Source organism: Grampus griseus (genome assembly GCF_964374135.1).
Source record: "Grampus griseus genome assembly, chromosome: 1".
NCBI classification, from domain to species: domain Eukaryota; kingdom Metazoa; phylum Chordata; class Mammalia; order Artiodactyla; family Delphinidae; genus Grampus; species Grampus griseus.
The window spans coordinates 75409411-75432836 of record NC_139017.1 but is presented as its reverse complement, the minus strand read 5'-3'; the positions used below and the strand labels follow the sequence as shown (position 1 = coordinate 75432836).

General features: G+C 42.0%; 1 protein-coding gene across 2 annotated transcripts; it reads left to right on the top strand.

The window, feature by feature from the left end:
• Nucleotides 1-1693: 1693 nt before the first annotated feature.
• MRPS21 (mitochondrial ribosomal protein S21) lies at nt 1694-14984 on the top strand. Of its 2 annotated transcripts, none has more exons than XM_082673546.1 (3): nt 1694-1794; nt 2229-2343; nt 14395-14984. In XM_082673546.1, exons 2-3 carry the CDS (start codon nt 2261-2263, stop codon nt 14573-14575), a joined length of 264 nt encoding a protein of 87 aa, XP_082529672.1. In that variant the 5' UTR covers nt 1694-1794; nt 2229-2260; the 3' UTR covers nt 14576-14984. The 2 variants fall into 2 exon arrangements, with proteins under 2 accessions (XP_082529672.1, XP_082529673.1); XM_082673547.1 differs by lacking the exon at nt 1694-1794 and adding an exon at nt 1801-2012.
• Nucleotides 14985-23426: the final 8442 nt, after the last annotated feature.

The following is a 23426-nucleotide window of genomic DNA, read 5'->3' as shown; positions in this document are numbered from 1 at the left end:
TTTACTATTTATTTTTTATGGCTACTTACTGTCTTTTGGTAGTCCAAGAGTCAGCGGCATGACACAAAGTAGGCATTCAATAAAAGTTTGTTGATAAGCATAATCATGTTCCAGTCTAGCTCTATTTTGGTACTTTGAACCTGGCTTACTCTAAAGCAGGCTTCAGGGTTTTTTCTGTTTTTAGATTTTTTTTTTAAATAAATTTATTTATTTATTTTTATTTATTTATTGGGTCTTAGTTGCTGTGCGCAGGCTTTCTCTAGTTGCGGGGGCTACTCTTCCTTACGGTGTGCAGCCTTCTCATTGTGGTGGCTTCTCTTGTTGCAGAGCTTGGGCCCTAGCCCCAGTGGTTGTGGCTCGCACGCTCTAGAGTGCAGGCTCAGTAGTGGTGCACAGGCTTAGTTGCTCCGCGGTGTGTGGGATCTTCCCAGATCAAGGCTCGAACCCGTGTCCCCTGCATTGGCAGGTGGATTCTCAACCACTGCACCACCAGGGAAGTCCAAGGCTTCAGTTTTTGTGTGAGGTCTATTAGCATAATTGATGACGATACATCTGTGTGTGTGTATGTGCCTCTGTGTTTTAGGGGAGGTAACCAAAGAACCTTATTACACAAGTACCTGGTTAGGACCTACTTTCTTCTGCGCCTTTCCCTACTGTATTCCAGTAGATCTGAACATATGTGAATAACCATAAAATGATATATATGTAGAAGTAACATACGAATAAAATAAAAGGAAAGCTGTTTCCACAATGAGGAAGAAATAAAAAAGGAGTTATTTATACTGTCACTAGGAGACAAATGAGATAGAAGCTGACATAAAAGAGTCGTTGATTCTAAATCCTGCAGGTGTTTCCCAATTCTTGTTTTTTTTTAATTTATATTTTTGTCTGCGTTGGATCTTCGCTGCTGCTCACAGGCTTTCGCTAGTTGAGGCGAGTGGGGACTACTCTTTGATGTGGTGCACGGGCTTCTCATAGTGGTGGCTTCTCTTGTTGCAGAGCACCGGCTCTAGGCGCGGGCTTCGTTGCTCCGCGGCATGTGGGATCTTCCCAGACCAGGGCTCAAACCCGTGTACCCTGCATTAGCAGGCGGATTCTTAACCACTGCGCCACCAGGGAAGCCCTGTATTGATTCTTTCTTCAGTGATTTAACTGTATTTAGTGAAATGTCTGAGAAGGTGATGTTATAGGAATCTGATAGTATGTTCATTTCATTTTTTTTTTTCCCTTAGTTTTCAGGCAGATGAGGGGGTAAAACTCTTTTCCATCCGGAGAGCAGATCTCAAGGAATCTGTCCTTGGCGAAAACAGGAAGCATGCTCAGGAAGCTTCGCCTATTCTTATTTTCCTTCCACAAAAAGAAATGGATTATCTATTTAAGGTTTAATAGGATTACAGCAGAGATTGGCACCACATTTTAAATCAACTATACTTCAATTTAAAAAAAAAGATTTAATAGGATTAAGGGGCACGGAATCGGGCTGACCTCTGATGCCGAAGGACGGCGACTCCACGAGAAAGCGAGGAATCCGTTTAGGGCGGAATTTAAGGCAACAAGTATTTGGCTTTGTCAGGTGTTGAGTCCAGGCCCGGGGGTTGGCGGTGGTGGGGGAGGATTAGAGAAACAGCCAACCCCGGCCAGAAGGACGGTTGCCATGGTTTCCACGTAGCTGCATTTCCCTTTCAGCCTCATTGTCTTCGCGCGGCGCTGGAGATCACGCAACTTCCGCTTCCGGTCGGGGCGGGCTTCCAGTCGGCTGGGCGCCGAGCGTTGAGGACCTTGTGCGGGGGAAGGGTAAAGTGAGGCGGGTGTGGCGGGAGGGCGCGGTTCTCGCGATTCCCCCCTTCCAAGCACGGAGAGACCCTGTTCCCGGCTCCCACCCCAAACCGTCCTGGGACGAGGAGCGGTAATTGGGAGGGAGAGGGGACGCCTGCGGCGCGTCCCGGTCTCCCATGACCGGCCAGATAAATCTACGTGGGGACGCCCTGCTACCGTCTGTCTTCTTCCCTATGGTAGGGTTTGTATTGGCAAAGAGATCGGGCGAATCTTGATAACAAGTCGCGTATACTTTCTAGGATATGAGGACTTGCAGGTGCCCCAGTCGCGCATGTTCCAGAGCCCGTTGCATTTCCGGGCCCTGAATAAGCTACGTCGTTGTGTATTCTGTTGTGTTTCTCTTTATTAGCTGGTCTCTATACTTTACTACCCCTTTCTCCGTCATACTTTAGGTCCTGTAGACTGAAGACTTAAATCCAAGGTCATGGCAAAACATCTGAAGTTCATTGCCAGAACTGTGATGGTACAGGAAGGGAATGTGGAAGGTGCATACAGGACCCTAAACAGGTAACTGGTTAGGGACCAGAATCATGCCTAGACCAACTCTTGAGAAGTGCGGTGGTTATTCTCTCACTTCCCCTGTTGTAGGTTGTCTCAAACCAGTGCCAGCCCAGGTGTTCACAGCCTTGAAACTTCTCAGACCCTCAGTTTACTATATTAAAAATGAAATTCTTTCCCAAACCTAACCGTGAGGCTTACTTATCAGCCGTCATTCCTTTGATAATGAACCTGAATTCTATCCAAGACTTTAAAAAGAGTCCAAAGGGAAAATCAAGTTATAAAATTGCTAGTAAGCGAAAACATAGTACATGATGTATAGAAAGCTGAGTGAGGGATTGGTGTGGGACAAGGCTAATGGAAAAGATGAACTCAGATTTGGGATCTTAGAGAAGCAAGCAAGAGATAGAAAAGTGTTACAGGTTCAGAGAAAGGTTAACAACACAAGCAAAAACAAGATGGAAATGAACTGGCTGGAGTGGAGGAGCTGTATTGAAAAGTTTTGAATGCTAGGGTAAGAGATGTAGAATGACTCTAATAAAAAACGCCTCACAGTTGTGGTTTCTCAAGAAAATAGTTCCTTAAGCTTCCCTTATCACTAGTTGTAAGGATTTTGAGTTTCACTTATCTTTCTCCCCAGTGAAGCAGAGTTTGGAGAAACAAATGCTTGTTGAGTTGAATTATCAAATAATTATATGAAAGAGATGTTAATATATGAGCTGGTCCTCTGCCTTAAGGCCACTAAGGTGGTAGCTTTATGTCAGAAGTAAGAGAAGCCTAGGGAGATTGAGTTATATTCCTTGGGTTACAATTGTTGAATGGTGGAAAGAAGCATAAATCACAATTTTCTAGTGCAATGTTCTTTGCTCTGTTACTACATTATTGACTAGTTTCTCTGGAAATGGAGAGACCTATGGCAGTCACTCTGCAGTTAAGAATCCTTATTTGATTGGGTTTAAAGATAGGTGGGGTTCTTGGGGACTAAGAAGGTAAATGAAAGAGAACCAATTCTTATCGAAGCAAAGAGTTCTAGGTGTGGAGGGCTGGATGGCAGAGGACCATAGTAAATGAGGACAAAGGTGCTGTCAGAAGCTGTGTAATTGAGAAGCAGTTGCAGGCTGAGGATGATTTGTATGTCTTTTAAAAGGATCTGGTCTTGGGTCAGCCTCTTCTTTCAGTGACTGTGCATGCCAGTCATATCCTTGGGCAGAAGCTGTTCCCTCTGCATTTTCATTTGCGTCGAAAGTAATCAGTTAAGTACAGGGCAGTAAGATAATCCTATTTCATGTTTTTGTATTGCTGCTCATTCCCTACTCTCCTATTTTAGACGTTTAAGTGGCATGTCTGTGGGAGGGTTGAGATGTCTAATGATCTTTCTCTGCCCCTATACTGGAAGCACCAAGTGAATGTCTTTACAGATTCTGAAGTGAATTAGCTAGTGAGATGAAATGCTGAATTTGGGGAAAGGAAGTCTTGTAGATTACCTCACCCTTCTGACCTCTTCCTGTAAGTTTTTTGTTTGTTTTTTGGTTGTGCAGTGCAGCTTGCAGGATCTTAGTTCCCCACGAGGGATCGAACCTGGGCCCCCTGCAGTGCAAGCACAGAGTCCTAACCACTGGACCGCCAAGGAATCCCAAGTTTTTTTCTGTATGATTTATTTTGGTGGATTTAGATGGGTCTTCTAACTAGGGTGACTGTGATGTTTGTATTGTTAAGGGATGTCAAAGGGCAGCTGTTAACCTGATGGTAAAACAAATTTCCAGAGGCTCAGCTTTAGCTCCCCTCACCTCTTTTATTCTTAAAGAACAAATAACACAAAAGCAAGAATTTTGTTTTTAGGTAATTAACTACTCTGATGAAGAACCAAAAAATAATTTGTGCAGCATTATTTATTGAACCATTTCTTACAGTTGTATCAAGAAAGTAGCTACAGGGAATTCCCTGGCAGTCCAGTGGTTAGGACTCTGCCCTTCCACTGTAGGGGGCACGATTGGGGGTGGGGAGGTGGGGGCGTGAACTAAGATCCCACATGCTGTGCAGCATGGCCACAAGGCCAACCAAAAAAAGAAAGAAAGAAAGAAAGAAAGTAGCTGCAACTTTAATACTTCTGACCAAAGCCAGGCCTAATAATAGTTTTCTCACATAAATGAGGCAGCATAACTTAGTGGTTTAGAGCACAGAGCCAACTGACTGGTTCAGATCCCTGCTCTGCCATTTATTGGCCTCATAATCTGTGATTAGCTACTTAATATCTCTGCCTCAGTTTCTTCAGTAAAATGGAACTAATAATAGTGCCCACCTCATAGGGTTGATGTGAGGATTAAGTTAGTAATATAAATAAATTGCTTAGGACAGTGCTTGGCACATAGTAGGCATTATGTGTTAGCTATTATCATAATTTGGAAGTAACTGTAAGGGAGTTTTTACCCTTTTGGTTTTACTTCGTGGGTGATTTGTTTATCCATTTGTTTTGAGAGATTGACAGTTTGCTTTAACTGTTTTTTCTCTTATGCTCCTTGATTATCAAGTTATGCTCAAGGTGGCCTGGAGGTGAAAAAATGAGAAAATAATTTAGCTTTATTTTGTCCTGAGGCTCTAGTTGGCTGCTGGTATATTGGAATGACTTTTCCTATACATGCTGGTACTTTCCAACCAAGGCTTCTTCTCTATATGCTAATGCTAATCTCATTTTGAAATAACAGCATTTATTCCCTCTGTATGCACTGCTCCCTCATCCCCCATTTCCACTTACAAAAATTTAAAACCTGAAAAACAAAATGTTTCTAACTTCCTGCCTAAAGGAGTTGATCATCTCTCTATTGATGCCAAGTCTGCAGAAAGCATAAGGCCAATTCACCTTCTGAGAGAAGACTCTTCTTCTATTTTTTTGCCTGGGATTGTTCTAATTAACCTGGAAACAAATCTCTGTATCTCCGCCTCTTATGAAATCCTAATTTAGCAAATACCTTTTTATTTAAGCAACATGAGGGTTTTGCTTTTCCTGTTTTTTCTTTTCTTTTTTTCTTTTTTAATTTTATCTGAAAATCTTTCCTGATCCCAGGTGTGGAGTGGGTGTAGGTGAGAAAAAAAGAAATAAATGACAGAAGGTGAGGTGTGTTTGGATACCTTCTGTCATCTGGCCTGGCCTAGTACTATCTTATACCTTCTTGTTCCTAAGAATCTGTTTTCAAATATCTCTAAATTGATTTCTTTCTTCTTCCCTCCTTCCTCCTTTTTGTTAAACAAGAGCCCCATACTTTTAAGATTCTCTTTTTATAGGTGAATTGCAGTTTATGCATACTTTTTTCCTGGGTAGAAATGCTCATTTTAGTCAGAAACAGCAGGAAACTGGTCAGTGTAACGCTATGTGGTTTTTGACCCTGCTGCCAATCACCTGGGGGAATCTTTATTTAAAACAAAAAACAAAAACCCTCGTGATGTCAGGGCCCAACCTGAGACTAAATCAATCTCTCGATGGTGGCGTCTGACCAGCAGCATTTTTTACAATGTCTCATGAGATTTTAATATTCAGCTAGGATTTTAATAGTCTTAAGGATAGAGATCTATGCTTTTTCATTTGTATATTCCTTGCATTTACCAAAGTGTCAGGTGCATAGAAAGCTCTCAATAAATGTCTACTTAATGAATATAAATGTTCCTTTATCTTCTGTCACTCCCTAAGTTTAGTGTTTGTCAAACCTTTCCACTGAAGTATACTTAACAGGAGAGGAGAGTGAAGGAACTATAAGGGGTTCTTCCACCACAAGCAAACAAGGAATTTCTTTTTTTAATCTCTCTTTTTTTAATTAAAATTTTAGGTGATTTTTATTTGTTGTCTTTACGTTTGTTTTAGGGCTAGCACCCCCACTTCCACTCTAGTTAGAGTTGGTCCTCCAGGCAGATGCATTGAATTTATCTAGAGATTTTTGTCTTTGGATAGTACCCTTGGCATTCTATCAAGTATCCTAGGTAAGAAATGTGGTATTACTTTTTCCTCACTCCAGGGATTAAAACACCAACATAGGAATAGATCTGGGCGGGGGGAAACAATTTACATTGCTGAAAAAGAAAAGAATTTGATCAGAAAGGAGAGGCATGGTTAGGCAGAAAAAAAAAAATGAAGAAATTCTGGTCCCAGACACTCAGGGCCTGAGGTGTGATGATCTCGTTTTAGGCTTCCTTATGAATTTGGAAAATTCGAACTTTGTGACTAAGGTTATCTAGGAAAACAGTGCAAGAAGTGCACGGTTGGACGAAGCCAGCTTGGAGCAAGTATTATGGCAGTGATTTTTATAATCTTTGGGGAGGATATGTATTTTGTCAATGTAGATTTATTCTTTAGGAAGCTGCATTTATGTTCCTTTTTATCTTGGAGTGTTAGATACATATCCTTAAATTGTATTTTAGCCTCAGGAGAAAAAAGTGAACAAATATTTTGTTCTTAAAATAGGCAAGGACTTTTAAGCATCCAAATGTGAGCAGGTTGGTTCTGGAGCGTCCCAGCCTTCCTATCTGTCACTCTGTCAAACACAGTAAACACAGTATTTTCTTTCTTTCCTTTTTTTAATAAATTTATTTATTTTATTTATTTTTGGCTGCCTTGGTCTTCATTGCTGCGTGTGGGCTTTCTCTAGTTGCGGGGAGCGGGGGCTACTCTTCATTGTGGTGCACGGGCTTCTCATTGCGGTGGCTTCTCTTGTTGCGGAGCATGGGCTCTAGGTGCGCAGGCTTCAGTAGTTGTGGCTCACTGGCTCTAGAGCGCAGGCTCGGTAGTTGTGGCGCACGGGCTTAGTTGCTCCACGGCGTGTGGGATCTTCCCGGACTGGGGCTTGAACCCATGTCCCCTGCATTGGCAGGCGGATTCTTAACCACTGCACCACCAGGGAAGCCCAGTATTTTCTTTCTCTTCCTTTCTTTTTTTTTTTTTTAATTTATTTATTTAATTTATTTATTTTTTGGCTGCGTTGGGTCTTCGTTGCTGCGCGTGGGCGTTCCCTAATTGAGGTAAGCGGGGGCTACTCTTCATTGTGGTGCACAGGCTTCTCATTGCGGTAGCTTCTCTTGTTGCGGAGCACAGGCTCTAGGCACACAGGCTTCAGTAGTTGTGGCATGCAGGCTCAGTAGTTGTGGCTCATGGGCTCTAGAGCGCAGGCTCAGTAGTTGTGGCACATGGCTTAGTTGCTCTGCAGCATGTGGGATCTTCCTGGACCAGGGCTCGAACCCATGTGCCCTGCATTGGCAGGCAGATTCTTAACCACTGAGCCACCAGAGAAGCCCTTTTTTTTCTTGTATTGAAGTACAGTTACTGTATAATATTACATAAGTTACAGGTGTACAATATAGTGATTCACAATTTTTTAAAGGTTATACTTCATTTATAGTTATTATAAAATATTGGCTATATTCCCCATGTTGTACAATATATTCTTGTAGCTTATTTATTTATTTATTTATTTGGCTGCGCCATGCAGCTTTGGGGACCTTAGTTTCCTGACCAGGGATCAAACCCAGGCCCTGGCATTGAAAGTGGTGAGTCCTAACAACTGGACCGCCAGGGAATTCCTCTTGTAACTTATTTTATACCTAATAGTTTGTACTTCTTAATCCTCTACCCCTATATTGCCCCTCCCCTACCCTCTCCCCACTGGTAACCACTAGTTTGTTCTCTATATCTGTGGGTCTGCTTCTTTTTGTTACTTTCACTAGTTTATTGTATTTTTTAGATGCCGCATATAAGTGAGATTATACAGTATTTGTCTTTCTCTATATGACTTATTTCACTTAAGCATAATGCCTTCCAAGTCCATCCAAACACAGTATTTTCTGACACTTTACTTCTTTTCCTCTGGTTTTCCGTAATGTCCTCTGGCTGCCTTTGCTGTATATCTCTCTTAAATCCCGGACTTCTCCTCGTTTCTCTCAGCTTTCTGATAGTTGGTAGTTTAAAAATAAGTTGCATGTTCTGCGGTCTAATTACAACAATAGGTATGAGAGCAAATGAGAGGAGAGGGAGGTGGTTAAAGCTTTAGCATGTTTGGAGCACAGATGTAGTCTTACAAAGGAAACAGCCTATGTGTCTGCACAGTGAGACCACCACAAAATGCTTGTTATATAACCAAGGGCCCTCATTGGTGCCCTGGGATGAAGAGATGGAGAGTGGGGGGTCATTAGAAAGCCCTGTGTGATTAGCTGGTGCCCAAGTAAAGAAAGGCAAGCACACTGGAAGCATGCCCAGTTGAACCCTTTTATTCCTGGTAGGTGAGCTTCTGGGCCCATTGAGTCCTTCTGTGTACATGTTGATCCTGATGTAGGCTGGCTACACTGACATGTGAGTCTGCCACCCCCAAATTCCCCAGCCCAGGCAGCTCAGCTCCTTTTACATAGTCTGTTGAACTGGCAGCTGAGTTCTCCTTAAATGTTAGGTTGCCAGGCGCCCAAACTCCGGGTTGATCTGTTTACTCTAAACCCCTTGGTTGACTAGTCCTTGAACTACCTGTGAAAGCAGAAGCATCATTAGTAACACCCTCTCTATTTACTTCATGAGTTCTACAAAACTCTTCCTACATCCTTTATTAGAAATGAGTTGAGGAGATGCTTCTACTTTAGGGATTCTGGAACATTTGAAGATAATCTGTGCTTTTTCAGGATACCTAGAAAGTGCAAGGTAAGGAAGGAAATCCTCACCTTGCACCTTGGAATTTATTTGGTTTGTGTTTTGGAACTAGAACCATCCAAGGAACACCATTTAGCAACCCCATCATTATGTTGGGGGCCACCGATCTTTTCATTTTTTTCACCTCCTCTAACATTCCTTTGGTACTTTTTTCTTGTCTTTCTTTTCTGCCTGACCACACAGGCATTTACTTGGTAAGATGATCACTTCTGTTTCAGAACCCTTTTGAAACTCCAGTAGGATACCTGAGTGTGTTTCTAAACTCCTCCTCCTTTTGCTGTTTTCTTTCATACTACTTTAAACTGTCTTTGTCATTCCAGTAGGCTCTTCTTCCTAGGTGAAGTCATATCTAGGGTCTCTGTTCTTTTCATAGTCTCTCCTCAAATCCAGTCTCCTTGCCCTTTTTATATTTCCAGTCTTTCCCTTTCAGGAACTTTCTTTGTTGTTGTTTTTTCTGTTTTTTCTCTAATATACTAGTCTCTAGTCCAAAAAGTGGCCTTCATTAAATAGCAGTAAACAGGGTCTAGACAGAAATAAATACTTAATTGTTTGGATCAGTTCCTTTCCCTTTGTGTGCCATGTCGTCTTGGCTTGCATCTTTTTACTCTAATTAAGGAGCCTGGCCCAGCTCTTTCCTCCCTCATTTTTCGCTTTGCCCATGGGCACCACAATAATTTGTCTTTCAAACCTCAGTGGTTTTTGTTTGAGAAGCAGAGTGCTAGGATAGGATATTGAGAGTATAGGATATTGAGAAGCAGAGTGCTATTTTGTTTGAGAAGCAGAGTGCACTAAAGACCTGAATTCTACTGCTAGCTGCATTTTGTGATCTTGGGCAGGTCCGCCTCTCTAAACTTCAGTTTTCTAATCTGTAAAGAGATGACGGGAACGCCCCTGGTGGTCCAGTGGTAAGATCCTGCATGCCACGTGGTGCGGCCAAAAAAAAAAAAAGATGACATTACCTGCTTAATCAGTTTCATAGGATAATGATTAGGGTCATGGATATGAAAATGCTATCTAAAGTCTAATGTGCCATTTTAGTAAAGGTAATATTGAGGCCTTCTGAGCTAATATTCCCAAGAACTGTGTCTGTTAGAAAGTAACTTAATCCCTTGAGCTGTGGACATTTGTCAGTCACCAAGAGGATTCATTTTTGTCATACATTTACTGATATTTGCTCTTTTGCCAAGTAGTATATTAAATGCAAAAATGAAAGACTTAATCTCTAACCTTAGAAAGCACACAACCCTGTAAGGGAGAATTTAAAAACTAAAAAACCAAACATGGCTAAATATAATACTGTCTGATCAGTGCTTTAAAAGTGTACTGTGGCATTGGTTCTCCCTGGACCATTAGCAGCAAAATCATTTGGGAACTTGTTAGAAATGCAGATTCGTGGGCCCCACCCTAGACCTGTGGAATCAGAAACGAGGTGGCACAGCAGTCAGTGTTTTAACAAGTTTTCCAGGTGACTGTTGCATGAGTCTCAAAGTTTGAGAACCACTGTGCGTTGGGAACAGAGAGAAGGAGTGATTAATTTCTCCTGGACCAGTTTACAAATATCATTACCCGTTGATCTGGGCCTTTGAAGAATAAATAGCCTTTCATAAAACAGAAAAAGAAAGGAATCATATTCTCAGAGAACATCATGAACAAATGTAAAAAATACATGTGTAGTGTGTTTGGAAAACACCTAGTTCAATATGACTAGACATAGGCTTTTTAGGGCAAGTTATTAAAGATAAAGCTAGAGAGAGAGAGGGTGAAGCTCAATTGTTTAGGACTTTGAGCTTAGACTAGTGGTTCCCAAATTTATCTGCACATTGCAATTACCTAGGGAACTTAACAAACCCTGCCCGTGTACCTCCCCTCTTGTGACTTAATTGGAATGTTTTAAAGATCCCCAAGTATTCTAATGTGCAAACAAGTTTGGGAACCACTGGCTTAGACTGTTTTGTTTATTGGGAAAGATTTTTTAACATCAGAGTACACAATCTGATTTATTTTTTATAAATTTATTTATTTATTTCTTTTTGGCTGTATTGGGTCTTCGTTGCTGCGTGCAGGCTTTCTCTAGTTGGGGCGAGCGGGGCCTGCTCTTCGTTGTGGTGTGCAGGCTTCTTATTGTAGTGGCTTCTCTTGTTGCGGAGCACAGGCTCTAGGAGCACAGGCTTCAGTAATTGCAGCACGCGGGCTCAGTAGTTGTGGCTCATGGGCTCTAGAGGGCAGGCTCAGTAGTTGTGGTGCACAGGCTTAGTTGCTCCGTGGCATGTGGGATCTTCCCAGACCAGGGCTCGAACCTGTGTCCCCTGTATTGGCAGGCGGATTCTTAACCATTGCGCCACCAGGGAAGTCCCACAATCTGATTTATGTTTTAGGACAATAATTGGTGTAGGGAAGGAGAATGGAAATAGGGCAGCCTGTTTACCCTTCACAATTCAAATAAGGTATCCGTTAGAAAGCTTTCATAACCACCTTCTTATCAAGTCCAGATTATATACCTCTCCTGTGTGCTTCCCTTATCTTTGCATCTATCACATTCTATTGTAATTCTTACATAATTGTCTTCTCTACTAGACTGCAAGGGTAGGGAACTATGCCTAAGTTTGTTTTATATCCTCAGCATTTAACACAGTGTCTGGTACAGAGTTGGGATTCCATAAATACTTATTGATTAAATGACCAGTTAGATGATTATTTCAGTACAGGTATAAGGACCATAATAAGAGCTGTAGCCATAGGGAAAGGAGAGAAGGAAAAGATCTAAGAACTATTTCAGGTTATAGAATGTATAGGATATTGCAAATGTGAGTGTAGGAAGTAAAGGAGAAGGCCTACTCCAGGAACATGGTGAGATTTTTAGCTTGACTAACTGGTGATGCCATTAGCAGAGAGAGTACAGAGGAGGAAGAATGAATTTTAGGAGGAGATAATAAAATTGGTTTTTGTGGGGTTTAAGGCAATTGGAAACATCAGTCTAGTTCTAAGATAAGATTGGGGCTAGAGATAATGATTTAAGAGTCAACCAGTGTCTGGGTCCGTTCTCAAGTGTGGCTCTACATTAGAATTACCTGAGGGGTGTTTTAAAATATACCCAGTGTATAACCCCACTGGAGACCAATTAAATCAGAATCTCTGAGGAACGGGACCAAGGCATGAATGCTTTTTAAAGGCTCTTCAGGAAATGATTGCATTGTGCACAGGGTTGAAGCCCGTGGTAAAGTTTAAGGGAATCATGTAGAACCAAAAAGGAGGTGGTTTACAGTCAGAATCTGGAGGGATACCAACAGTTAAGGGTAAATTAGGAAGACAGCCAGCAATGGAGACCCTTTTGTGCGCCAAGATACTGAGTCTTTGGTGCCCTACTTTTTTTTGGCTATGTTGGGTCTTCGTTGCTGCGCGCAGGCTTTCTCTAGTTGCGGTGAGTGGGGGCTACTCTTTATTGCAGTGTGTGGGCTTCTCATTGCGGTGGCTTCTCGTGGTGGTGGCTTCTCGTTGTGGAGCACGGGCTCTAGGCGCGTGGGTTTCAGTAGTTGCAGCATGTGGGCTCAGTAGTTGTGGCACGTGGGTCCTACAGAGCACAGGCTTCAGTAGTTGTGGCACACGGGGCTTAGTTGCTCTGTGGTATGTGGGATCTTCCTGGACCAAAGATTGAACCTGTGTCCCCTGCACTGGCAGATAGATTCTTAACCACTGTGCCACCAGGGAAGTCCCCTGGTGCTGTGCTTTTCTATTGTACAACTCTAGTGTTGGATCCACATGACTTCTGGGCATGACTGTGTTTTCAACAGAACCTGAATTATCTACTCCTCCCACTTCTGGGAGTTGGCAACAATTCCCTTGCCTCCCATCTCCCTGCCACTAAAACCTAGACAAACTGATCTTACAAATCAGCAGGAGCCTAGGAGAGGATCCCAAAGGATAGTGGTTCCCATGTCTATTCACATTTGTAATGTACCCAAAGCTCAAATCTTTTCAAGTACATGTTCAATCTATTATTGTTATCTTGGGCTTTTGGTATAACATACCAGCAATAAATAGGGTTTCCCACTGAGCGAAAGTAGCTGGTAGTTTCTTATTTTTATTTCCTTCTGCTTTCCCCCTTCCAGTTATAATAGCCATGTCTCAACTTCTCTACCTCCAATTGTGTTTTTGACTTACTTTTTACATGTAATGAAAGGAAAGGGTAGGCAGGAATGGGGTCATGTAAACAGTGCCAGGATGGAGGGCAGTAGCAGCAGGTGCCTCCAGACCTCCTCAGGACCAACTGATGATGAGTTGAGAGGGAGAGACAAGTTTCAGATTGGAGCCAGAGCTCTCAGGAGCCCAGGGATAAGGTAGGTTATAGAATAAACCCCCGTGTCCTCTTGGTTCAGTGAGAACAAAGGGGCTGGTTTGAGTTAAGCGTGTTATGAATCCAAGAGAAACTGTGTTGTAAGGAATTAGGTGGGCAGGAAAAAACAAATTGAACTAAATTAAGATTAATAAAATACGGTTTCTGTCTTCAGGGATTATTAGTCTAGTGAGGGAGACATTTGTATAAATAACTAACAGAATGGCAAAATGAAATAATCTCTAAATAGGTATACAACAAAATTATTTTCTCTAAGAAGATGAGAAAGCTTTTGTGGAGAGATGGCATCTGGATTTAGCATCAAAAAGATGTGGAAAATCTCAGAAGGTTGGCAGCTAGGGGTTGGGGATGGCATTCTAGGCTGAGGAAGCAGTGTGAGTAAAGACTTGGTATTAATGTGTGTTCAGAGAGTAGTCAGTAAATTAGTGTGGTTGGAGCATGTGGTACATGGAAAAATCATGGTTGAGGCTGTTATTTTAATGCTCCCATTTGTATCACTGTTGTGATAAGGGCCTCTTCTTTCCCTGTATTAAGTGGGCCCAGATATTTCTCAGACTTACAGACTTCAGCTGCATCAGCTCTTAAACACAGTAGGGGTGGAACTACATTCTCCACTAAGGACCACATAGGAATCACCCCTAGTTATTTTTTCCTATTGCAAATGACTTACCCATTTGAAAATTCTGAAATGGCCCCTTGGTTGAGACTCACTGCCATAGGGAGCCACTGTTCTTTTGGGTCTGTGCCATATCCCTCAGGTGTGTTGTGGTAGAAAAAAAAAAAAAAGGTTGAGAACATGACCATGACTATAAACTCCCCAAGAACAGGACTATATAATTAATTGCCTTTTTATTTCCCCACATATTACTGTTTGGTGCCTGGCCTCTGTATGTTGGCAGTTAATGCTGTATTGTCACTATTTCACACCATTTTTACAGACACCAGTTATTTGGTCAGTTGACTTCTGATCATTGTGAAACTGGAAAAGAACAATAAGGAGCCTAAGCCTCTAACTTCATTGCCTGTCTTTATACAGAATCCTTACCATGGATGGGCTCATTGAGGACATAAAGCGACGGCGATACTACGAGAAGCCTTGCCGCCGGCGACAGAGGGAAAGCTATGAAACCTGCCGGCGAATCTACAACATGGAAATGGCTCGCAAGATCAACTTCTTGATGCGAAAGAATCGGGCGGATCCGTGGCAGGGCTGCTGAGGCCCGTGGATAGGAGGCCCCATGTGAAAATCCTTATCCAGCTGTCTCCACCTCTTTTCTTTCTCCCACCCCATTTTCTCTTACCTTTCTTACAATAAACTCACATATATGCAAGAAGGCCTGCATATATAGAAGCAGTCCCACTAGTCAGCAATAGACACTTTCTTGTATTAAGTCAAAGAGAAACCGAGTCCAAAAGTAGTCTGGGAGTAGAATGGTGGTTGCCAAGGGCTGGTGTTGGGAGGAGGGGAATGGGAAATTATTGTTTAATGAGAGCAGAGTTTCAGTTTGGGAAGATGAAAAAGTTCTGGAGGTGGATAGTGGTGATACTTGCACAACAACGTGAATGTACTTAATGCCACTGAACTGTACACTTAAATGATTAAAATGTTAAATTTTATGTTTTGTATATTTTACTGTAATTTTTAAAAATTATTTATTTATTTATTTGGCTGCGCCAGGTCTTAGCTGCAGCACACAGGATCTTCGTTGCCGCCTGCGTGATCTTTAATTGTGGCATGAGGGATCTAGTTCCCTGACCAGGGATCGAATCTGGGCCCCCTACATTGGGAGCATGGAGCCTTAGCTGCTGGACCACCAGGGAAGTCCCTATATTTTACTGTAATTTTTTAAAATGTAGTCTGAAGTGGGAAATTTTTTAAAATGTAGTGGAGTATATCTACCATGTCTAATTTTTATGAAACCCAAAGCAAGATCTTATTATTGGAAAACGATCTATTCCTCTTTACTGAACTGCCTTCCAACTATTAGGTAAAAGGAAGAGGAAACATGTATATATTTGGAATAAATTCTACTTCTGAAACACCCATCAACCAGGGTAGAGAGCTGGAACCCTTCCCCAAAGGAATCCTTAAGACAGTCTAACATTCACCCCTGTTTTGTCTTTCCTGTGGTTTTCCTAAAGGAGGCTAGTGGAGGGTTGGTAGAAAAGAAAGCCGTAGATGGATGGTAGGAAAGAGAATGGGGGAGTGTTAAGAGAAAGAAGGGCACAAAGCCAGAAATACCTACAGCAGTGGTTCTCAAAGTGTGATCTTCAGATCAGTAGCATCACCTGAGAAATTGCTAGAAATGGAAAATTTGGGACCCTACTTTAGACCTTCCAAATTGGAAATTGAGGTTGAAGCCCGGCAATCTATTTTAACAAGCCCTGCAGGTGATTCTGATGCAGGCTAAAATTGGAGAACCATTGCCCTATAGTACTCAAAAGAGATTCCAGGTGGAGGTCCCAACTACCACCCCTGCCCTCCTCAACAGGCACTCCTGGGCATGGGACTCTTGACAGCTGGGGCATCTGACCACTGTGGGAAGACCAGCTACTCTGCTTCCTCTCCTGCTGTGTTTCCTCTGATCTTGGTCCCCTAACAACCATGCCTGCTAGTATAAGGAGAGTTGGTGCCAACCCCTGTAGGAGAATGCAGAGGGTAGGTGGAAGTGGCTAGCCCATCTCTCCTCACCCTGAGTGGATCCCACTCAGCATAGTGTTAAAAAAGGAAGTAAACAATGTATAACTGATTCACTTTGTTATAAAGCAGAAACTAACATACCATTGTAAAGCAATTATACTCCAATAAAGATGTTAAAAAAAGGTAAACAGAGCCAACTGCCAAGCCTCCTATCTCTCCAGATTACTAGTGTTCAAATATTGCCCCCTTGTGGTACAGTAGCGTGGCTTCAGATTTCTTCTGGTCTTAATTCTGTCTTCAGTGTCTTTTTCTCTCTTTCATGATAACCATACTTACTGATTAAACAGCACATATGATGGAACCAGTGTTCCTTGTGTCTCAGGGCTTGATTGTCTTTCTTCCACTCATCAGGAATAAGGCCCATGGTGAATAAAGCATATTATTGGGCACTACATAGAAACAGCTTATAAATAGAAGATCTGGTCCTTGCCCTCTAGAGACTTACATTGCGGCTTGAGAAATTCTATATACAGACTGTCTTCAACTCTGTTACTTTTGTACAACCTCATTTTAATAAGTTAACAAATTAGACACTGATACTTCTGAATCACCTTTCAATCTCTGAATTTGGTCTTCAGTACATTACTTTTGAATGATTTTGAGCCACAGCATGTTATCACCTGTTGCTGATTGCTGTTGCTAAAGAATAAAGACCTGGCTCCTGCCAAAATGGCAGGGTATGTTTGTGATAGCAGTACTAGGTCTGTTACTTGGCAGCACTTCTCCCTGTTAAGTGGCAGCTTTTCTCTGAGGCTAAAGTTGCTTCTGTCGTCTCTCCTAAATACTAAGGGGTGGCTAAGCTCTGGAATTCGTCTCTGAAATTATCCCCTGCTTGTCCTAATTTCCAGTCCTGACCACTGTCCATGTACCCTGGAGCAGTGAACAATGATGGGTTGTAGCAGGTAGCCAGTAGAAAAGGCCTCGTGTGTGAGAAGCGGGTAGCCAACTTGGTGAGGTCCCAATCAGCTTGTGCTGTCATGGAAGAAAGACCTTCCACTCTCTGCTCTGGGAAGCTAGAGGATACCTCATGGTCATTTAATGAGTGGGGATTGCCCTAATCTTTTTATTCCTGCATCACCTTCGGGAGAGGGGTGCTTTAGTATTTACACAGTTACAGAGCGATAGATACAATACCTCCTACCTTGATCTTTGGCACCTATGACATCTCTTAGATGTCCACTGGATTACCTCTGTCAGGCATGTTTAGTACTCTGGAAACAGGTACCCCTTTAAAATTGGACTCTGTTGAGTAACTTTGACATTGTACTTTTAAAGTTTTCAGAAGTGCACTAAGTACAAAATAAGTTTGCCTATATGTTAACTGAAAATACTAAGGAATAACTACTCACTGTATACAGTAAGTCCTCTACATACAAACCTTCAAGTTGCGAACTTTCAAAGATGTGAATGTGCGTGCCAGCCCCTGCATGCCAGCTGTTGTACTGTACTACTGTACTTTTCAAGGTACTATACTGTAAGATTAAAAATGTTTTATTTTTTGTGTTTATGTACATATTATTTGTGTGAAAAGTATTATAAACCTATCACAGTACAGTACTATATAGCTGATTGTGTTAGTTGGGTACCTAGGCTAACTTTGTTGGACTTACGAACAAACTGGACTTACGAACGTGCTCTTGGAACAGAACTCGTTCATACGTAGGCGACTATTCAGACTGTATTAAGTGTAGGTAGTTGAAGGAAAAGGAAAAGATTGGAGCTTCTAGTATGTGCCAGCTACCTTATATGCATAGTTTTTTACATAGTCAAAAAGATCTAGATTCAGGGGCTTCCCTGGTGGTCCAATCGTTAAGACTCCTCACTCGGGCTTCCCTGGTGGCACAGTGGTTAAGAATCTGCCTGCCAATGCAGGGGACATGGGTTCGAGCCCTTGTCTGGGAAGATCCCACATGCCACGGAGCAACTAAGCCCATGTGCTACAACTACTGAGCCTGCGCTCTAGAGCCCACGAGCCACAGCTACTGAGCCTGCGTGCCACAACTACTGAAGCCCGAGCTCCGCAACGAGAGGCCACGCAATGAGAAGCCTGTGCACCGCAACGAAACAGTAGCCCCTATTTGCCACAAATGGAGAAGGCCCTCGACAGCAACGAAGATCCAACGCAGCCAAAAATAAATAAATAAATATATTAAAACAAACAAAAACTCCTCACTCCCAGTGCAGGGGGCCCGGGTTCGCTCCCTGGTCAGGGAACTTGATCCTGCCTGCCGCAAGTAAAGATCCTGCATGCTTCAGCTAAGATCCCACATGCCACAACGAAGATCCTGCACACGGCAATGAAGATCCCATGTGCCGCAACTAAGACCCAGCGCAGCCAAATGCATAAATAAATATTTTTAAAATATATATATAACATGAAGTTTACCATTTTAACCATTTTTAAATGTACAATTGAGTGTTATGTAACTATTACCACTATCTATTTCCAAAACATTTTCATCACCTGAAATAAACTAATCATTAAGCAATAATTTCCCACCCTCCACCCCCTGCCTCCCCATAGCCCCTGGTATTTGTCTATTCTATTTGTCTATTCTAGGTACTTCATATAAGTGGAATCATACAATATTTTCCCTTCTGTGTCTGGCTTATTTCATTTAGCATATTTTCAAGGTTTATCTATGTTGTACTATGTATCCGAAATTCATTCCTTTTTATGGAGGAAAAATATTCCATTGTGTTTATATATATGTATACATGTGTGTGTGTGTGTATATATATATGTGTATATATATACGCCACATTTTGTTTATTCATTCATCTGTCTTTAAACACTTGGGTTGCTTCCACCTTTTCACTAATGTGAATAATGCTGCTATGAACGTGGATGTACAAGTATCTCTTTGAGACCCTACTTTTAGTTCTTAGGTTATATACGCAGAAGGAGAATTGCTGGATTATAGAGTAATCCTGTTTTTTGAGAAACCACCATGCATTTTTCCATAGTGGTTGCACCATCTTACATTCCCACTAACAGTGTGCAGGGTTCCGATTTCTCCATATCCTTGTCAACCCTTGTTATTTTCTGGGTTTTTTGATAGTAACCAACCTAATGGATGTGAGGTGGTATCTCCTTGTGGTTTAGATTTTTATTTCCCTAATGACTAATGATGTTGAGCATCTTTTCATGTGCTTTTTGGCCACCTGTATATCTTCTTTGGAGAAATGTGTAGTTAAGTCCTTTGCCCATTTTTTAATTGGGTTGTTTTTTGTTGAGTTATAGGAGTTCTCTATATATTCTATATATTAATCCCTTATTATATATATGACTTGCAAATATTTTCTCCCATTCTGTGGATTACCTTATCTCTCTCTTGATGGTGTCCTTTGATGCACAGAAGTTTTTAATTTTGAAGTCCAATTTATTTTTTCTTTTGTTGCTGTGTTTTTGGTGTTATATCCAAGAAAATTATTGCCAAATTCAATGTCATGAAGATTTTCCCGTTTTCTTCTAAGACTTTTTATGGTTTTCGCTCTTAAATTTAGGTCTTTGATCCACTTTGGGTTAATTTTTGTATATGGAATGAGGAAGGGGTCTCATTCTTTTGCATGTGGATGTCCAGTTTTCCCTCCACCATCTGATGAAAGACTGTCCTTTTTCCATTGCATGGTCTTGACACCCTTTAAAAAATACAACTGACCGTGGACTTCCCTGGTGGCGCATTGGTTAAGAATCTGCCTGCCAATGCAGGGTACACGGGCTCGAGCCCTGGTCCGGGAAGATCCCACATGCCACGGAGCAGCTAAGCCCATGTGCCACAACTACTGAGCCTGCGATCTAGAGCCCGCAAGCCACAACTACTGAAGCCCGCGCGCCTAGAGCCCGTGCTCCACAACAAGAGAAGCCGCTGCAATGAGAAGCCTGCGCACCGCAACAAAGAGCAGCCCCTACTCGCCGCAACTAGAGAAAGCCCACGTGCAGCAACAAGGACCCAATGCAGCCAAAAAAACCAAACCAAAACAACAACTGACAGTATGTGTGAGGTTTACTTCTGGGCTGTCTAATCTATTCTGTTGATCTATATGTCCATCCTTATGCCAGTGTCACACTAAATATGTTTTATTTGTTTTCTGTTGTTTTTTTAAATCTATTTTATTTTTGGCTGCGCTGGGTCTTCGTTGCTGCACATGGGCTTTCTCTAGTTGTGGCGAGCGGGGGCTACTTTTCGATGCGGTGCGCGGGCTTCTCATTGCAGTGGCTTCTCTTGTTGCGGAGCACGGGCTCTAGGCGCGCGGGCTTAGTAGTTGTGGCGCACGGGCTTAGTTGCTCCACGGCATGTGGGATCTTCCCAGACCAGGGCTCGAACCTGTGTCCACTGCATTGGTAGGCGGATTCTTAATCACTGCGCCACCAGGGAAGTCCCTAAATATGTTTTATAAGTTACATTTAATCCTCACAATATTCTTTTAAAGTAGAGACTTATTCTCATTTTATAATTGGGGAAACAACCTCAGAAAAATGTATTACCTGAAGGAATCACAGACTCACAGCTAGTAACTGCGAGACTAAGATTTAAACCCGTCTGATTCCAAATATTGGAAATAAAATCAGTTCCTATAAAAAAAAGAAAATCCCTATGGGGAATTGAATCCTGGTAGTTAAAAGCACTGAAAATAAATTTACAACTCTGCAGAGTTAGAACTCATTAACCCATTCAACAGACTTTTTGGAGTGACTACTTAATGTGAGACATTGGTTTTAGGTGCTGTAGATACAATGAGGAAACTGAGGCATGAATTAGTTGAGCAAGAAGTACCCTCAGTTTGCTACTCAAAGCCAGGATTTATTCATTGTTTCATCCTGCACCATCAGGGAAGGTAGATTTTGGTACATACTTCTCAAGCTTATTAAAAACCAGACTTTAAATACAAAAATCTGGTGCTCCCTGGGAAATTCTAATAACCTCCCTAGAGAATAACTGCATTTTCCAGTGAACCTACTATCTAAGAAAACATCTTAGGGTTTTCATTTCTGTCATTTGTAATCTGGAAATAATACTTTTTTTTTAATTTTCCATTTATAAAATTTTGTCAATTTGGGGGCATGCTTTTTCCAAACTATACTTCACCCACACACAATGCTTTTCAGAAACACTGGTTAAAAGGGTATTTAAAGTAGGTTTAAAGCCTCATTTTGAAGAAAGGGAAAAATACAGGCTTATTGGTAAAATGAGAAAAACATTGAGCCCTTACTATGCCTGGCACTATCCTAGGTCCTGGAGATACAATGTAACACAATTCCTGTCTGTAAGGAATTTCCATTCTTTTTTTTTTTTTTTTTGCAATCACCTTATTATTGTTTCAGGCAAGATCATCAATGAATGCTAAAATTAGAAGGTGAAAATTTGATGAGAAACATGACATTTATGTAGTCACCAAGCATCTCCCCCATATTCTTTTTTTTTTTTTTTTTTTGGCCGCATCTTGTGGCATGCAGGATCTCAGTTCCCTGGTCTCAGTTCCTGGACCAGGGATCGAAACTGCGCCCCATGCAATGGAAGCATGGAGTCTTAACCATGGACTGCCAGGGAATTCCCAGGAATTTCCATTCTTTAGGACACCAGACTTCAGCAGGTTCTGAGGCCTGTAAGATCCACTGCTAAAAAAGATCTGTTCTTTTTTTTTTTTTTTGCTGTACTTGGGCCTCTCACTGTTGTGGCCTCTCCCGTTCCGGAGCACAAGCTCCAGACGCGCAGGCTCAGCGGCCATGGCTCACAGGCCCAGCCGCTCCACGGCACGTGGGATCTTCCCGGACCAGGGCACGAACCCATGTCCCCTGCATCGGCAGGCGGACTCTCAACCACTGCACCACCAGGGAAGCCCCAGATCTGTTCTTTAATTCAACAAATATTTAATTGTGCCAGGTGGTATTGTAGGCATTTAAGATATATCAATGAACAATGATTACTGCCTTTATGGAGCTGACATTCTAGCAGAGGGAGTCAGATGATAAGCAATAAATATGATAAGAAAATTACCTAGTACTAGTAGCATAAGTGGTGATAAGTACTATGGAAAAAGGAAAAAGGAAACAAAAAATGGGATAGTTAACTGTGCCAAGCAGACTTCAGAATTAAATAGGGTGGCTGGGGAAGACTTCTCTGAGGTTAATTTTGAATAAAAATCGGAAGGAGTTAGGGAGCAAACCATGCACATATCTGGATGAAGAGCAATTCAGGCAGAAAGCAACAAGTGCAAAGGCCTTGAGGTGAAATTATGCTTGGCATGTTCAAGGAACAACAAGGGGTAAGATCCTGGAGGTGAATGAGTGAAGAAAAGAGTAGTAGGTGAGATCACAGAGATAATGGAGTGGGGCAGATCTTGTAGGGCATTTTGCTCTGAGTGCTATGTAAAGCCAGTGGATAGTTTTGAGCAGGGAAGTGATACAACATTTCTGATGTGTTAACATGATCATGATGGCAACTGTGATGAAACTAGACTAAGTGAGGGCAAGGTGGAAGCAAGAGAAAGCAGTAAGACTACTAAAATAATCCAAGCATAAAGGTGATAGTAGTGTAGGGTAGTGAGAAGCAGATGGTTTCTGTATATATTCTGAAAGTAGGGCCAATGGAACTTGCTGATTGGCTGGAGAAAAACAGGGGTTGAGGATGACTGAGATTATTGGCCTGCATAGCTGTCAACTGAAAGAAAAATGTACAACATGAGAGTTGTGAGTTTAGTTTTGTACAGGGTCTTACTGAGGGAGACACATGTTCAAGAAGCACTTGAAATGTGTTCCACCAGACTACAAAATGGGGGAGGCTTATAAAGGCAAAAACCACAAGGTTATAGTTAGTTACGTGAGTTCTTTATCAAGAATTATAATTGGAGCTGGCAAGAAGTAAGGGTGCTTGTTTTGGGGGTTTTTTTTTTTGGCTGCACCACACGGCTTACACAATCTTAGTTCTGAGCCCAGGCCCTGGCAGTGAAAGCACCAAGTCATAATCACTGGACAGCCAGGAAATTCCCAAGGGTGCTTGTTAAATAAGGGTTGGTTGGGGTCCGAATTGGTTGCACGGTTACAAGGGGAGACCTTGAGACCATAAGGATGCAGTGGCTGTGTTGTTCTGAATACGACCAGTGGTGTCCTTGGGTTCTGTACAGTTCAAAGAAAGTTCAAGTTCTCGGTGGGGCAGAATTGTGTCTGAGACCAGATCCTCAATGGCCTCCCAACTCCATTTTTTATACCTGTACTGTGGTTACTCCATTATAATTTCAATTTGTCATCAACTGTAAGAATATGGTTGCCATTAACTGAGATGAGGAAGACTGTGTTGGGAGCTGGTTTTTTGGGGATGGTGGTGGTTAGAATCAGGAGCTTAGTTTTCATCATGTAAGTTTAGGAT

What these genes read in the sequence shown, in the direction of transcription:
- MRPS21 (XM_082673546.1), top strand. Translation starts at nt 2,261, where the DNA reads ATGGCAAAACATCTGAAGTTCATTGCCAGAACTGTGATGGTACAGGAA. An exon ending in GCATACAGGACCCTAAACAG is followed by an intron (nt 2,344 to 14,394) that starts GTAACTGGTTAG and finishes GTCTTTATACAG; the next exon opens with AATCCTTACCATGGATGGGC.